The 17,468-nt window shown below is 43.7% G+C and overlaps 1 protein-coding gene across 13 annotated transcripts in view; it reads left to right on the top strand.

The window, feature by feature from the left end:
* Nucleotides 1-17,468, top strand: part of DISC1 (DISC1 scaffold protein) — a 380,547-nt gene that overhangs the window by 259,731 nt on the left and 103,348 nt on the right. For all 13 annotated transcript variants that reach the window (XR_012513582.1, XR_012513584.1, XR_012513586.1 and 10 more), the window contains one exon: nt 16,203-16,263. Coding sequence is in view for 2 of the 13 variants with exons in the window: in XM_074385319.1 (XP_074241420.1) it covers nt 16,203-16,263 (61 nt within the window). In the remaining 11 variants the exon portion in view is untranslated. The remainder of the gene's footprint in view (nt 1-16,202; nt 16,264-17,468) is intronic.

Below are 17,468 nucleotides of genomic sequence, written 5' to 3' on the forward strand. Positions count from 1 at the left end.
CATGGATTTTTCTCAACAATCTCTTATATGCAAAGGAAGTAAATTCACAAAAGATTGGGTGGGGTGGTGGTAAGGAAGGAGGAAAGCACTGAATTTTACTATAGTGCTTCTCAAACTTGAGAGACTGAATTTTCCAAAGCAGGGAAGATTACACTGAAAGTTGGGAATGTCTTACAAATGTACGCATTGTCCTCTACACGTGATATAGAATTGTTCAGCAATAGATGATTTCAGAAAACATAATCAGTGTAAACTCTGACAAGGAAAGGCATGCAAATAGTTTTTAAACAACCTGCACCCTTAAATAACCCTAGTGTTATTTAAGGGGTGGGCTTATAAAGCCAGGTCAGTGAGTAGAGGGACTTGCACCTTATCCAGGCTTTGATTTCTAAAGATAACACCTAAGGCATAAATGAAGCACATTTAAAGTCACCCTTGAAAATTCCTTAAGTTACCTATACAGTACACAGGTTTTGTGTGTTTGGGTCTTTTCTTTTTATTGAGACAAAGTCTTGCTCTGTCACCAGGCTGGAGTACAGTGGCGAGATCTCAGCTCATTGCAACCTCTGCCTCCTGGGTTCAAGTGATTCTTCTGCCTCCGCCTCCCAAGTAGCTGGGACTGCAGGCGCACACCACCATGCCCAGCTAATGTTTGTATTTTTAGTAGAGACAGGGTTTCACCATGTTGGCCAGAATGGTCTCGATCTCCTGACCTTGTGATCCGCCCACCTGGGCCTCCCAAAGTGCTGGGATTACAGACGTGAGCCACTGCGCCTGTCTGGGTCTTTTCAGTAATACAAATGCAGAAGTGTACGATGCAGAACACTTCACAGAATATACATGCAAAATAGAATTTTCCAGAGTTTTTATTGCATAAAACATTCGCATAGAGCGTACCTGGTTGAATGTATGGAAGTTACATGTGCATTACTGCATTTGTGGATAGAACCTTTACTGTTTCCTCCCCTCTAGCACCTAAGTGGTTCCTATATCCTTCCCAACGTAATTAAACTGCAGGAGGAAACTGGCCTTCCTAGCTTCCTATGACTGCCCCTTTGAAAGAGAGGAAAGTGTGTCCACGCTGGGGAGGGGCAGCTGCAGGAAACATCCTGAGCTTGTAAAAATCTGACCCCAAGAACCACCCTGAGTTGACCTCCCAATATCCTGGCTCCCATGCCTCAGGCTCCAACCCTGATTAGTTCACAGGCTCTGGAGTCATCTACGGCTCTTTGGCCTTGACCTTGGACATTCAGCCTAGCCACCTTCCACTCCACTTTTTTCTCATAGATTCGCCGTTTTCATCCTGCCCGTATTCTCCCAGCATCCTGCCAAGACTTAGCCACAGTTTCTAGTTCTGCTGCCCCTGCTGTAAGCGGGTCAGTTACACAGCATTGTACCTCTCCAGTTGAGGTGGCACATGACGGAGTGGGGTAGGTCTGATACCCCTGCACTCCCTCCACCCATGCCGTGAGATATAGTGAGACGACAGCATTGCATTCTTTATTCTGAAAGAGGTTTTGAACGTTTTGATTTGTGGAATGTAGATGTCATGAAGAGTTGCATAATTAAACCAGTACAGAGGAAAACCTGGCAGAGAAGAGAGTTGCAGGGCTAGCTTTACATACAGGGTGACAAACCTGTCTCTTAAAGATCCTGGGAGTTGTTGTCATATTGTGACAGTATACGATGGTGGCTGAGGACACTGCCCTTCATGCCTCTGAATCTCAATACCTATAATGAAGAAGAAGCCCTCAATACCTGTAATTAAGAAGATGGGAGTTTTATCCATCTTATCTTTGGATATTTAGGCAGAATGCAAATATTTTCCCAATCCTTTGAAAATCCCTTTCTTTTTAAACCTTAATGGATTCTAAGGTAGCAACAAGGCCTTTCTGATGTTACCTGTACAAACAAAAACTGAGCCTAGACTTCCTATAATTTCTTCTTTTTGGTCAAAGGAGTCACCCTCCAACTGACATATTTATAACATGTCCCTGTGATAAGGAGAAACTGCTCACTTATCTCTGAGTCTCATGACAGAAAGAGCATCAGAAAAAAGATACTACAGTCCCTCAAACACACAGCAGTTTGAGACCAAAATGACACTCTAATCTGAAGCTGAACAGGTTCTGTCTTCCATTAAACCTGTATCCCCATTTTATTACATAGTTGAGCCAGTTATATATGACTCACTGGGAAAGTGCATTTTATGATCTTGTTAGAAGAAATGGTTTCTCTGGGATCATTTTAAGCCAATAATTTTATACCTAGCTCCTCCCAAATATCTAGGACATTAACTTATTAGCCATTCTGGTGTCAAGCCTAATACTTTTTAAATACTTAAAACAAATACCAGGAAACTGTGGGGGTTGGAGCATAGATTTTCCATAGGCATTTAGTGCTTTCAGACATCGGGGGATCAATCTCAGTGGATTTAGTAGGAAAAGGCTTGATTCTCTGCTTCCTCTGCACGTGGAGCTTTCATTTTATGCAGCAGGAGGGACAGCACGCATGTGGGATAAAGCTGGGCCGATTATTTCAAAACCAGGCGCACATCTATTTGACAAGGTCCTGGCCCCCGGCCAGGTGACGGTACCGGAACATCGTTTCTTCTGTGGGGCTCTGCTGGCTGGGCCTGTGTGGAGGTATGCAGGCCAGGGGATGTCCAGGCTGCAGTTGACAGGGCACTAGAAAATCTCAGAGGGCAGGGGAGGCTTGGGGAATGAAGGGGAACCTGGCTTTGATGGTTGAGGGGGGAAGCACAGCAGCCTGGTAGGGAAGGACCTGAAAGAGGGATTCCTAAACATGCGTGTATGTGTGAGTATGTGCGTAAAAGCAGCTGTAGATCACAAATAATTTGTTTTATTGCAAATCCCACTCAATTCTTCGAGCTCTTCTGACAACATCTGATCCTGTTGATGGTTTCGGAAATACTTTGTTCTTCACTGGCTTCTATAGACATCTCCTCCTGGGAGTTCTTTGCTTCCCTGACCACTCCATCTCGTTTTCTTTACTGGCCTTTCCCTCTCATCCTGTCTTTTAAGGACAGAGTGTTGCTCTGTCACCCAGGCTAGAGTGCAGTGGCAGGATCTCAGCCCACTGCCACCTTTACCTGCCAGGTTCAAGCAATTCTCCTGCCTCAGCCTCTCAAGCTCCCAAGTAGCTGAGACTGCAGGTGCACACCGCCATGCCTGGCTATTTTTTTTGTTTGTGTTTTTAGTAGAGATGGTGTTTCACCATGCTAGCCAGGCTGGTCTCAAACTCCTGACCTTGTGATCCGCCTGCCTCAGCCTCCCAAAGTTCTGGGATTACAGGCCTGAGCCACCGCGCCCAGCCTTTAGGTTTTGTTCTTTTGGTTCTGTCCCCAGGCAGGTTTTCATTTCCCTGCACGTACCTGGTGTGGTAGGCAGAATCATGACCCTCCCAGGGACGTCCATGCCCTGATACCCAGAACCTGGTGAAGATGGCTGTTACAAGGCCAGAGAGATTTTGCAGATGTGAGGAAGGTTATAGATCCCAAGGTAAAGACAGCATCCTGGTTTATTTAGATGAGTCCAATCTAATCACATGAGTCCTTACAAGTAGAAGACTTTCTCAGGCTGGGCACAGAGGAGCCATGAGGTAGAGGGAGTGGCAGTGAGGTTTGAAGTGTGAGAAGTACTGGATGACATGCCACTGCAGGCTTTGGAGATGGAGGGGGGTCCATGAGCCAGGGCAAGTGGGTGGCCTCTGAAGTTGACAGCCAGCAAGAAGACAAGGATCTCAGCCTAGGGCCACAGGAAACTGGATTCTGCCAACAACCTACAAGAGTTCAGAAATGGCTTGAACCCCAGAGCATCCAGAAGGGAGCATAGCCCTGTATTCACCATGGTTTCAGCCTGTGAGACTGAGTGGAGAGCCAGCTGAGTCCTGTGTCAGACCTCTGACCTACAGAACCATGAAACAAATCATTTGTGTTGTTTTAACCTGCTAAATGTGTGGCAATGCAGTACTGCAGCAATAAAACCAATCCACCCATAGCCAATGGTCTCACGATTCTAATAGCTTCAATTAACCCTGTAAACTGATGGTGGATCCCTATTCCCCATTCTGCTGAATCCCAAAGCCTCATGACTTTCTTCTGTTGGGCAACTCTGCTTAGGTGTGTTAAAGACACATCCAACCCTGCGTATTAGAAACTTGCTGCCAGAAACCTCGAGTCAGTCTGGATTCTTTTCTCTCTGTTTCATTCTTCATGAAATCTCACCTTCATTAGGTCTTGGCTGAAATGTCAGTATCTCAAAGGGGTGCCCTTCAACCACCCAATTTAAAATGACAGGCCTTCCAACACACAATCATCCTTTATGCTTATCAGCATCAGTGTATTATGTGTTTACTTACTGCTTTGCTTATTATTAGCTGTCTTCCCTCTGGGAATGTCAGCGTGTATGTATTTTATTTTATTCATTTTATTTAACAAGTAGTAATATAGTCGTTTCCAAGTGTCAGAAAGTGCTCTCAGCATTTTTACAAATATCCACTTATCTAGCACTGTTTTTTCACTGGCATAGCCCTGTTAGAATAGTGCCTGGCACGTAGTAGTTGCTTAGTAAGTAGTTGAGTGAATGAATGAATGACTTCAGCCTAACACAAAGTCCTGTCAATTCTATTTCCTAAATACCTTCCCTAACAACCCGCCTTTTCCATCTGTAATGGACTAAGATACTGGCCGTATCATTCTCTCTTGTAGGACCCTTGAATGGCTTCCCTTTGTTTGTGAGAGAAAACTCACACTCTTACAGGGATTCACACACTTTTCTTGTCATGCCCTCAGTTTTCTGCCTCCATCTTTATTTCTCAAAAGTCTTCTTTCATCCTCTCTCACCTTCCTTACAGACTAATCTTTGATCAGCCTGGACATTCAGTTTCCCTAATATGTTCCATCCTCCCTCTACTTCCAAGCCCCTGCATATGAGCTCTTGCCATGGACATTCCTTCCTACTACCTTTCTTGTTCTCTGCTTTTTTTTTTTTTTTTTTGAGACAGAGTCTTGCTGTGTCATTCAGGCTGGAGTGCAGTGGTGTGATAGCTCACCCAACCTCCGTCTCCCGGGTTCAAGCAATTCTCTTGCCTCAGCCTCCTGAGTAGCTGGGATTACAGATGTGCACCACTATGCCTGGCTAATTTTTGTATTTTTAGTAGAGACAGGGTTCCACCATGTTGGCCAGGCTGGTCTTGAACTCCTGACCTCAGGTGATCCACCCACTTTGGCCTGCCAAACTGCTGGGATTACAGGCATGAGCCACTGTGTCCAGCTTTCTCTGCCTATTCTTAATATTTCAACTCAGTGGTTTCCCTCCTCCGTGACAGGACACCTCTCTGATCTCCACCTCCATTGAGAAAGTGCCTTTCCTGGTGCTCACGGCTATTCTGTCTTGGTCTCCGTCCTTCCCCTCTCTCTGTGTGTGGTCAAGACTGCTATACCTGTGCAGTTCCCTCATGCGTTTGCATGGTGCTTGAAGCCGTGAGCTGGAGAGTGCAATCCACAGCTGGCACCTCACATGGACTCAGCACATACCTGCTGGGTGAGTGAATTGGTTTCTCATGGCTTGGTGAGCCCTGGCCAGGCCCCCTCCTGAGCCAAGGGGGGCACTTGTTTTGCCAGTATTGATTTACAGGCGCAATTATATGTGTAAATGCATTTTCACTGTTCTGCCTTAGGACCCAATTTTTGAAAATTAGATTTTAAATGTCGTATTCTCCTCACTTACATCTTATGCTTCCCGACACTCAGCACATAATTTAAAATGAAAGGCATAGAAAATTGGACTCATTTAGTTTACTCCACTTGAAATCCATGTGAGTCTATTTTTAAATTCTCCTAGACCCTGTGCTCTTTCAGGGTGCGTGAGAGGAAGGAAGGGGGTGGGGGAGAAGGGAAAGAAGACACTCATTGTAAGCTGTTAGAGATGCTGCGTGTTATTGTGCTTTGTTTTAATACATGCAGTTTTCACATTAGCATTACCCCAAATACAATTTCTAAAGCCAAAGACTGAAAATGAGACTCTGCTGCCACATTTGCTGCTGCATGATGTTCTTGATTGCAGCGAGGAGCTGGCCGTGGCCAGCTTGCGGGTGCTTCACAGCAGGGAGCTTTAGCATTCTTTGCTTTCCAGCTGACATGTTCCTCCGGCTCTGCCACACCCATCAGATGGCAGGTGGGGAGCAGATTAAGACATGGGCACAAGCAGGGTGTGCAGAGCCCTGGCTGACAAACACCTGCTCTCATAGGCATGAAGGTGAACAGATGGGTGGGTGGGAGGCTACCCTTCACCCACAGTCCTGAATCTGAGTTCTTGGGTTAGGATTTGGTACTGCAGCCTTCAGATTGCACAGATATCCCTACATTGGGCTGCTCTGCCTACCTGCGATGAGAGTTTTCAGGCTTCTTACAGGCAGGAGGTGCTGAGTATTGACACCAAAGCTTGGGCATATAAGACACTAGTGACCCCTGTTCTGCTAATTCATAACACTCAGCCAGCTCCCACACTTCCCCCTGCCTTGCTCAGCCCCGGGAGGCTTTCCGACGTGCCCTTTTCTGCTTTATAAAGCAACAGTGGGATTCCAGGAGCAAGGCCAGCAAAGCGAGGTCAGACACACTTTGCAGGAGAGCTCATAGATTATCCAACAAACGTGTATGGAGAGCCCACCACGGGGTGCTGTCCACAGGAAACTCGAATTCTGATGGGAAAGACAGAAAAATAAAAAACAAAAAAATTATAATTGTTAAAAGGACGACAGAGGCACCAGGAAGGGATCACAGAGCAAATTATGAGGGTGGCAGGCAGCCAAGAACTGCAGGGGAAAGTGCCCTCAAAGGCGGGAACATTTAAGACGAGGCTTAAAGGATAAGCAAGCTGTCCCCACAGGGAGGGAGCAGGGCGTGCCAGACAGAGGATGGGGAAAGAGCTCCTGCAGTGGAGATGAGAAAACCAGACCTGTGATGGGAGTGGGGGAGGGGACCAGGGGACAGGAGACAAGGGAAAGAGGGAACAAGCAAGGCTGACCATGTAGGTCTTGGGAAAGGATCTGGATTTTATTCAAGATCCAGGAGAAGCCAGTGCAGGGTATCAAGCAGGTTTTTCTGGGATCTACTTCCAGGAAGAAGGGCAGGTATAAAAAGGTGAAAGGGAGGTGCAGGCTCCTCCCCTCTAGGAGGGAACCTGCTGGTTGGCCCCGGAGAAGACAGCACTCATAGTTTCCATCAGTGTTCAGCATTCACTGTTTCCCAGCTGTGCTGCATGGAAATAGAAAACAGCACGGCCAGGCCAGGCGTGGTGGTTCATGCCTGTAATCCCAGCACTTTGGGAAGCCAAGTTGGGTGGATTACTTGAGGTCAGGAGTTTGAGACCAGCCTGGCCAATGTGGTGAAACCCCATCTCAACTAAAAAATACAAAAATTAGCTGAGCATGGTGGCACATGCCTGTAGTCCAAGCTACTTGGAAGGCCAAGGCAGGAGAATCACTTGAACCCGGGAGGCGGAAGTTGCAGTGAGCCAAGACTGCACCAATACACTCCAGCCTGGGTGACAGAGTGAGACTCTGTCTCAAAAAAAAAAAAAAGAAAAGAAAAGAAAAAAGAGGCAGCCACAGTGGCTCACGCCTGTAATTCCAGCACTTTGGGAGGCCGAGGTGGGTGGATCATGAGGTCAAGAGATAGAGACATTGGGCAGGAAATTCCCATGTTCTGGGTACCAAGAACACAGACCAAAATCGAAGGGGCACAGCTTTTGGCCATGTTACCACCTCACCTTGCGGAGGGGCAGTCTGGAGAAATCTGGAGTGAGGGTTCTCTAGCCTGATGCCCAGGGCAGGGGCCCTCTTGGATAGGTCCAAGGGCTATTCAGATGAACAGATTTTAGAAAATGAATCGCTCTGGGGAGAAGCAAGACGCTTCATTCAGGCTGTTTCACTGGGAGGCTTTGTATTGCATGGTCCTTTCCCACCTCTTGTATATTTGTCCTAGTGAAGCAGATTGTCCTAATGAAGCAGATACTTGTTCATCACCCATGTATCTATCACCTGCATATTAAAGGAGAGGAGATCTCTCTGTGTGTGTCTGACTAGCCGGGCACATTGTCTTAGCATCTTTGGCTTCTAGTGATATTAGGTTTATAAGCATCCAGTCATGGATTGTGGGGTCATGTGGGGGTGATGGCCAGTGCCTGGATGTGGACAGCGTATGTGTGTTTTGGGGTGAGAGTAAGGCGTGAAGTGGTGAATGGAACCTAATAGCCAATGAAAGACTTTCCTCAAACAGGAAGTTGTTCTGACCTCACTTTGTGCTTCCGTGTGGCCACTTTGGCCTTTTTCCTGCCAAATCCATTGGGTGTAAGGAGCAGGCAGTATCTGGGCTGGCTGCTTGGGAACTTCCTAAGACAGCTGAGGAGATCACCTCCAGTCTGAGAAACACCGCCTGGTCCAGGATCTGGCAGCCTTACTGTGGGTGCCATCCTTTGCCTCTGAGCACATTCCACGTCTTCCTGCTGGTGTCAGCATCTCTCCCAACAGCAACAGCCCAGACCAACCATCAGACCCACAAGCTCTTGTGTCTTTTAACAGTTACATATGTAAAGCCTCTGCTTTAGAGGGAAAAGTAAATTCTCTCCTTCTGTGAAATTCCCTCAGTGAAATTCATAAATTATGTTTCATCACAACTGGGCAACAATACTGTGTATTTGTAAAAGCATAGCCTTTGGCATAAAACCCAAGTGGGCCTGAATATTTTATTTACTCCTTGAAATAACTTCGCATAGCCCCAGTCTTCTTATCCTCAAAAGGGATTTAGAGAGTTATTGTGAGAATTAAACAAAATAATGACGCACGTGGAAACATCCTGCCAGCACCCAGTGTGAGCTCACTTTTCATAGCTTAAGAAGATCAAGTGTGGATTGGGGCTTTTTTAAAACACAAGTTGTTTAAGAAGATAGTATTCCATTTTTAAAACAAAGTCCCCCAATTTTTTCCTCCTTCTATCAAGAAGAATTTTAAAAAGTGTGTGTGTGTGTGTGTGTGTGTGTGTGTGTGTGTGTTTTATGCCCGTATTTCAGGGAAATAACAGGAGAAAGAAAGATAGAGACTGCATGTTCTCAGATGCAAACCACTAGGTAAGGCAATAAATAGGCATTCTAAGCAATTTTTTAAATATTGTGAATAATCTCCAGGTCATAACTCTTTCAGTTACATGTACCAGAAAGCAAGAAAGCAAACCCAAATATGCCTGCTGCTGTCAGCAGGGATGGCTGAGAAAAGTTAGCCTGTCTTTCCATTTAGTAAAAGCATCTGACAAGGGCACGTGCGTGGGCGGCTGTGAAGTGAACCTGCTTGGAAGTGATAGTGTTAGCTTTTTACTGACCTGCTTTCCATACCGCAAGCATTTGGTTTTTCTTTTGTCATTGACTCATGCTGATTTATTAGGCTGTGTGCTTCAAGGGCGACAGAAGACTGCATGTAGAAGCAGGTCTGAACTGGGAAAGTGAGAATTACTATATTAGATGATACCCAATTAACTAGTGACAGGCACAGCAGGTAAAATTGGAACGTGGGCTTTATCTACTATAAGCACTTGCCACATAGCAAACATTTTTAAACCTGGTGAAGTTTTCCTTACTCATTTCTCCTTTCCTTCTTTCTGCCCACTCTCTCTTCCTGTCTAAGCAAGGAGCTGCGTCTACCTACGTGAGTATCAAGACCAACAGGTCTTTGAGATGTGCTCCAGGGTTCAAGGGCAATGGGGCAGAACTCTGTGAGGATGGTGACTCTCTGGGAAGCAGCAGCCACACACCACCCCCCAGGACAAAACAGCAGAAGCGGAGGCATCAACACAGTTTGGAATAATTGACTTGACTTTTTTCATGGACAGCTAAGTCACAGGATGATGTTCCACTTCTGAAAACACTTTCTCACTCTCTGTTCTTTGGGTACCTCTGCCAGCATGAAGTTACTATAACTCAACATTCTCACTTACGTCACTCAATGGTGAAAAGCTGGAAGAATAAGTTAATCTTAGGTCCACATTCAAGTGTGGCTATTAGGGCAGTGACGGAAGCTCAGAGCCTGTGCTTTTGGGCAGGCTGATTTCCTGTAGCTACTCTGTCTTCCTTAGGTATGGGATCATGTACTACATCTAATATCATAATTTAAACTTGGAGAGAAATGATTTGGAAATTATTGGGAAGGTAAAATGATATGATATGAAATGCCTGCTGTTCTAAAACACAAATCTTATTTTATGTGCAACTACTGTTTTGGATTATCCATGCCTCCTCCTGCATCAGCTAGCATAGATCTCTAACTCAGTCACTTCCTCAGGGAGTCGTGTTTAAACCCCCTCAAGCTGGGCCAAATCTCCCTCCATAATGTTCCGAGAATGACTGCTGCTTTTATCACTGAATCTAACTTGTTGCTTTTATTAGTCATCTATTGATGTGACTCTTGCTGTCATCAAGCCTTATTTTCTTGAGCCTGTGGGTAGCATCATATTCACCTCTGTGGCCCTAGTGCCTAACGTGGAGTCTGGCATATGGTAGGCATTTAAGGAACATTAGAGGCAGGGTATAGTGGTTCATGCCTGTAATCTCAGTACTTTGGAAAGTGCAAGTGAGAGGAATGCGTGAGGCCAGGAGTTCAAGACCAGCCTGGGCAAGAAAGCAAGCTGTCATCTCTACCCCCCTCCCAAAAAAAAAAAAAAAAAATTGGCTGGGCGCAGTGGCTCACACCTGTAGTCTCAACTATTCAAGAGGTTGAGGTGGGAGAATCACTTGAGCCCAGGAGTTCAAGCCTGCAGTAAGCTATTATCACACCACTGCACTTTAGCCTGGATGACAAGAGTGAGACCTTGTCTCAAAAAAAAAAAAAAAAAAGAAAAAAGAAAAAAAAATATAATAAAGCATTAGATGAATGTAAGAATGACAGTCAAATATATCTCCAAAGAGAAATCCTTTCTTTGTTACTGCTTATTAAATCTATAGGATTCATATCTGATAATTTTCCTTCTCTTTGTAAAATCTTATCAACATCAAAGAAAAAGAGACAGAGAATTAACAACAACATACTGAACAATACCCTGACAATGAGAAATGAATCATTGCTAATTTGATAATGATGCATTTATTTGGTTCTAGATCTAGATAATTTATAATGAGTAGTCAAAAGCCTGGAAAAGACTGAACTCTGCTGAACTCAGGAATCCTCTGTTAAGAGTTCTAGGTAACCTAGAACTACCACAGACAGGTGATAGCAGATAAATGCTTAAAATAAAATAATTTATAGGTCCAAATCAAAATATTTTAGTAAAATCATGTAATTAACCTCTCACTGGGGAGAGTGAGCCAATGTAGACATATGCTATAGAAAATTGTTAATAAAAATTTTCTCATTGCAACCCACTTTGAAATGACCTTGATCTATTCACTCTCAATATATATAAACTTATTTTACACAATGTTAATTTATTTTATGCTGATATGCTAGTAGCATTCTTCCCTACAGTTTACAAACAATGAGATTTTCATTTATTGATGGCTGGTCTTTGCAATGGTCAATACTCCTTGTAATTCTGACTTTTTATAGCACAGCCTTTGGCCTCTCCTGAATTCACTGTCCTTGAACACCTGCTTCATTTTGTCGGTGCTGAGATTTCACGCGCATTCATTCAGTGTGCACTTGCTGCTCTCTGAAGTGATGTGTTCTGTAACAATGAGCTCTGGAACTATCCTTCACTGGCAGTGCGACTTTGAACCTTACTGCTGTTCTGTTTAGCCAACTATAAAATGGTGATAATGATAGAGCTGCTTCATTGATACTCTTATAGTCCATGTTTAGAATAAGGTGTTTAAAACAGGTTCTGCAAAAGGAAGTGCTCAGTAAAATGGTAGCTAAATTGATATCATGCGTGTCCACACACTGGGTCTCCACTGTGACAGTCGATACCATTTGAATATGAGCAGACAAAACTCTCTAGGTTTTAGTGGATCATGGTTGATATTTCCATTTTGCCCTTCAGTGTGAAATTTCACTCATATAGGACTTCATAGAAAGAATACTGTCTTTCCAGGATTTACACAATCTTATGCCATCCTACCTACCAGGACATTCAAGCTGCAAGTCCATTTTCCTGTATTGCTGACTTTCCTGGGTTCTTTTAGGATTATGTTACCTCTTCATCCTCAGGCATGATTTAATTATCCAAACAGAGGCCCTTTTATTAACTCAAAGACAGCATAATACCTTAGATATTTGAACATTTCTCAGAGTTCTAAAATTTCTCCTTTGCCTTTCACATCTTCCTTCCGAAAGAGTTTACTAACTGGGAGTTAATTTTATCTAAATTGATTCTTGAATATTGATCTTTGAAATCTGATGACTTATTTTTGTAAACGTAGACCAGGTCTCACTTGGTACTTAATGTTAATTTAGAATATTTCAATAGCATGGCTAAAATTCCAATAGCATGAGAAACGTTGCCGTTAATGCCTAACTGGGGAGGTCCCTTTAGCTTCCATTTTCAAAGGTAAGATTGTATTATACTGATCCCATCTGAGGATGCCTTCCTTATTAATTGAGGGCGATGGCGCTGGAGTTTCTTTAAATCACTGTTCCATTCAATCTGATAGCAAGTCTGCCTGGGTGTTCCTCATTTCCTGTGCTATTTTCATGTCAAATACTGCTGTCCCTTTATTCTGCAAGGGATACAATTCATTGAAACCTGGTTGGGCTTCCTCTCACTTAACATTCTTCTACCTTCCATGTTGACATTCTTCCACCTTCCAACTTCTGTGTTTACACTGAAAAAGCTGTTGCTGGGTAGCTTGGTTATTTATTTTTTTTCCCATCAGACTCATAGGGATATTTTTGGATTATTGTTTATGATGAATATTTATGGGTAGTGTTTCTGTGTACTCCAGTGAGAAATCAGTGTTAAAGACGCTGGTCCCACAGCTATCTGTGTCCCTGGAAGCCACATCCTGTTTATTTTTAAATAGTGCCAAGTATAGAGTCTTGCATGAAGGAGGACCCAGATTAAACTCCTGTAGCATTGATGTGTGTTTGTTTCATGCATTCTACTGTTTTCACTAATTTATGGCATTTAATTACTAATCCGTTAATCTAAGTTTTGGTTTCATTGGATTCATCAAACTAATTGTATGAATTCTACTCTGATATCATGGCCTGAATTGAGGTATCAGATTCCCTTAATAAATAGAAGCAGTGAATGTGTTCCTGCTTCTTCCTGATCAGGAGGCCTGCAGTCCTCTGGTCTTGTATGTTTCATAGCATTTCCTTTTGTATTCAGCATTTCTTTGAGTGCCCTCTTTGCTTCTTGGAACCTCACCTTACTACCATCACGATTCTCACAGGTCCCTGCTGTATTGGACCTAAAATGGCAGGGAAGAAAGGAAGAGGAGAGGAGTAAGAAGAGAGGAAAAGATGAGCTCTATTCTCAGTGAGTGTGTCTGTAGGCGTATTGATTAGAAAGTTTAAAATCTAAACTCCCTGTCCACAGTCTTGGCCTAACTTGAAGGTTGTGAGTCAACTTAGTGAATGTGTGCAAGGTACTTTCAGGCTGTCTGGCTGGGAGGTGTGTTGGGTCCAATGAAAGTAATAGTTCAACTTAGCATTCTCCTTAGATGGCAGCCTCCAGGCAGGAGGAAAAGGCCAGCCTGGTGCTCTACCTAGAAGTTCTTACTCAGGTTCAGCATGTCACCAACTGGTGCTTAGCATTCAGTTTCTTAACAAAGTGATTAGCTTGATAGACATCTAGATATTTTTAAACATAAGAATATGGCTTTCTTTTTCTCAGGGGGTGCTGTCCATTTTGTCCATTGGAGGGAAGGTGCTGTCACAATATTAATGTCGTCACATATGATCAGCGAGGGCTTCTTAAGTGACTCCCACTTCCTGAGTGATATTGTCCAGTCTCGTTGCTTCAAATGCCAATCCCAAATGTCTCTGTTCCAGGACTTTCCCACAATCCAGACTCAGATATCCACCCTCACACTTGACATCTCCACTGAGTGTCTAAAAACTTCTCAAATTTAACAAATCCAAAGCCAAACACTTGTCTCCCCAAACCCATTTCAGTTCTCATTCTCCCCATCTCGGTTGATGCCAATTCTGTTTTGTTTTTTGTTTCTTGTTTTCTGGTGGCTGAGCGTAAAAACCTGTAGTCATTCTTGACTTTTCTTTTTCTCACACATTCTCCATGTGGCTTGAGATGCCTCACAATATGGTGGCTGGGTTCCCAGGATAGAGAGCCAGGCAGAAGCTGGACTCTAGCCTCAGAAGAGATGTAGAACCCCTTCCATCATACTCAGTGGGCTGGAGCAGCCACAGTCTGTTCAGATTCAAGAGAAGGGCAATAGACTTTACTTCTTGACGGGAAGCAGCAGCAAGGTTCTGGAAGAGTATGTGGTACCAGAAATATTGCTGTGGCCATTTTGACACTATAGTTTACCACAGTGACCTGCATGATTGGACCTGCGTTGTTCCTTTTCTCCCCATGGAACATTCAGCTCTGGCCATACTTCTTGGAGAAAACAGATGTGCTCCTGCCCTGGGGCCTTCAGACCGCCTGCTCCATCCACCTGCTCTGCTCTTCCTAGGATGCCTGCCGGCTCCCTCTTCCCTCCCTTTACAAACTTTTATGCAATGCCATTTCCCCAGTGATGCCTTCCCTGACCACTCTACAGCCCCATTTCACTTGCTTTGTTTTTTTTCCCCTTAAATCCTTATTCTCATTGCCACCTTCTGATGTTCTATAGAATTTTAATGTTTATTCTTTAGCATCCCTCGCTGCCAGAACGGAAGAACTACGGAAGCAGGAATCTACCTCTTCTGTGCACTGAGTTATCCCACATGCCTAGAACAGTGTGTGGCACATAAATATGTATGGGATGTGAAACAGAGAGGGCGTTTCTGGTTGGGACATTCTGAACTTGCAATACTTGCTCCAGCTAATATGACTAAGTTTGTATGTTAGACCAGCATAAGTCAATAAGAAAAGACACCAACTTAAACAGTTGTTTTCATTATGTAAATTTCTCTTTTTACCTTTTATGGACTAATGAGACAGAATGTTTCTTTTAATTTCCGTCTAAATATTTGGTTTCTTTATGAGGAATGTCAGGGTCCTTTTTCCAGTTCCACTGTCCCTCACCTGACACATACACATTGACTGAAGAAGTCCAAGAATCCCCAGACACTCCAGTAGCATGAATCTGGGCAGCCTGGCATCTGTATTTGCATATTCTTCAACCTTAGCATGCATGAGCCCTTCAGCATAAATAACCCTTCAGAATAAAGGTTGGAATAAAAACAATGATAAAACCTGCAATAACGATAATACTACTAATGGTGGCACCATTGATAATTCCAGCCACCATTTTCTAGAAACCCCTTAGCTTCAGGTGTTCTTCCAGGCACTTGGCGTGCATGTCTGTTAGTTATCACCTTGACAGGAAGCTACCTTCATTCCTCGAATGAGCAAACGGGGAGTATCAGAATTTGTTTAAAGTGTATCAAATCTCTTTTATCCATAAAGTGCCTGTTTAATCTGTTGAACCATAGCAATCATTCATTCCTTCAACATTTGGTGGTTAGGAAGCACTGAGTTTATCTCGAAGAGTAGCTGATCTCATCACTCATTGGAGGTTGAGTAATTGATTTCTAGTTACTGGCAGAATCCTATGTTTATGTTTGTTTCTCAATGAAAGGGTCCACAATCCTTCTCTACCCCTGGTGAGGCTCTTCTGGTTCATCTGTAGGATGGGAATCAGAACACTCTTATTTTTCTTTCCCTGTATTTGACAACCAAGTCCATGGCTACCAGTTGGGAAAGGTAGTGAAAGGTAGGAGACACAGAGCACACCTAGTCCATTGAGAGACCATCAGTGAGTTGCCTTTGAAAGACTATGGCAAGGGCGGCTCAGCGCTGTTGCCCCAGCCTCTGACTTTCTCCAGCAGTGGCACTCGGACCCTCCAAGACCTCTCCAACTCATGACTTCAGGCAGCCACTCCAATGGATTTGAGGGTTTTCCAAACACAGGATGTTATGATTACTAGTGGCTTGACCTCAATTCTTTGGCTTTGAGCTTTTAGTTGAATGGTTTTTATTCAATTTTGACAGCGGTTGCATTCACTTTGGATTTCCCTTTTTTCTGCAGAAACAAGTGTGAAGGAAAACACTGTGAAGTACATGGAAACACTTGAGGATAAGCTGTGCAGGTAAGGTTAATAATTTCTGTATTTCAGACTCCACAGCACATCTAGAGTATTATAACAGAATTTAGTTGAATCAATGAAAAAGGCTGGCAAATTTCTCTAATCAATTAACAAAGAGACAAAAAAGTTCTTTGAACCCCATAAATGAAAGATTCGGTGCCAGCCCTTACCTTCTCTTTTAAAAAGTAAATAGATTCAGATGTTTAAAAGTGTCTTAAAGAGATCACAGGATAGTTCTCATGTTCTGTAAGAAGGAGAAGAATCTGACCAAGTGCGGTGGCTTATGCCTGTAATCCCAGCACTTTGGGAACCAAGTGGGCGGATCATGAGGTCAAGAGATTGAGACCATCTTGGCCAACATGGTGAAACCCTCGTCTCTACTAAAAATACAAAAATTAGCTGGGCATGGTGGCATGCGCCTGTAGTCCCAGCTATTCAGGAGGCTGAGGCAGGAGAATCACCTGAACCCAGGAGGCTAAGGTTGCAGTGAGCCGAGATCATGCCACTGCACTCCAGCCTGGTGACAGAGTGAGACTCTATCTCAAAAAAAAAAAGAAAAAGAGAGAAAGAGAGAGGACTCTTTTTAACCATAATAAATTCAGAATTCCTTCTTTAGACTGTTTTCCCCCTTTTTAAAGTTTAGTGTTTGAAGGGGGTCTTAAGGATTTTAAAGCAGTTTATTCATGGTTTGGAATAATACAGAAATGCACTTCTTAGGTTCTGTTTTGAATCCTGAATCAAAACCAGCATGAAAATTTCTGGTTGCTTTTTTTTAAACCCAATTAGGAATTCATCTTTGAGAAATGTCAGGGATGCTGCAGCGTGACAAGTTTCTGGCTTTTGCGGATGTGTACTTAGGAAAATAAATCCCAGTCATCAGAATCTGTTCCTAATTAAGGCAACAAGTACTAGAGTTGAATATGTGCTTTCTTCTCCGGAAGTCATTTAGTTCTATGGAGACCATTTTGCTACTATTTTGGAATTTGTTAAGTAACTCTTTAGATAGGCTATGCCTTAAGCCTTTGTCTGCTAAGACACTGCCATGAGCTAAAATGCTGCTTTTCCCTTAAGAGATGTTGAGAGGGCCTACTCTTCAAGGTAAGCAAGGCACGATAGGATTTATTCTCATCCTTGGAAAGCAGTCCTTTAACCCCCTGATTGATCTTTCCCTGGTTCCCATCCTCCTAGATTTGGGGAGAATCTATGAC

The sequence above is a fragment of the Saimiri boliviensis genome, chromosome 14 (assembly GCF_048565385.1).
Source record: "Saimiri boliviensis isolate mSaiBol1 chromosome 14, mSaiBol1.pri, whole genome shotgun sequence".
Classification (NCBI taxonomy): domain Eukaryota; kingdom Metazoa; phylum Chordata; class Mammalia; order Primates; family Cebidae; genus Saimiri; species Saimiri boliviensis.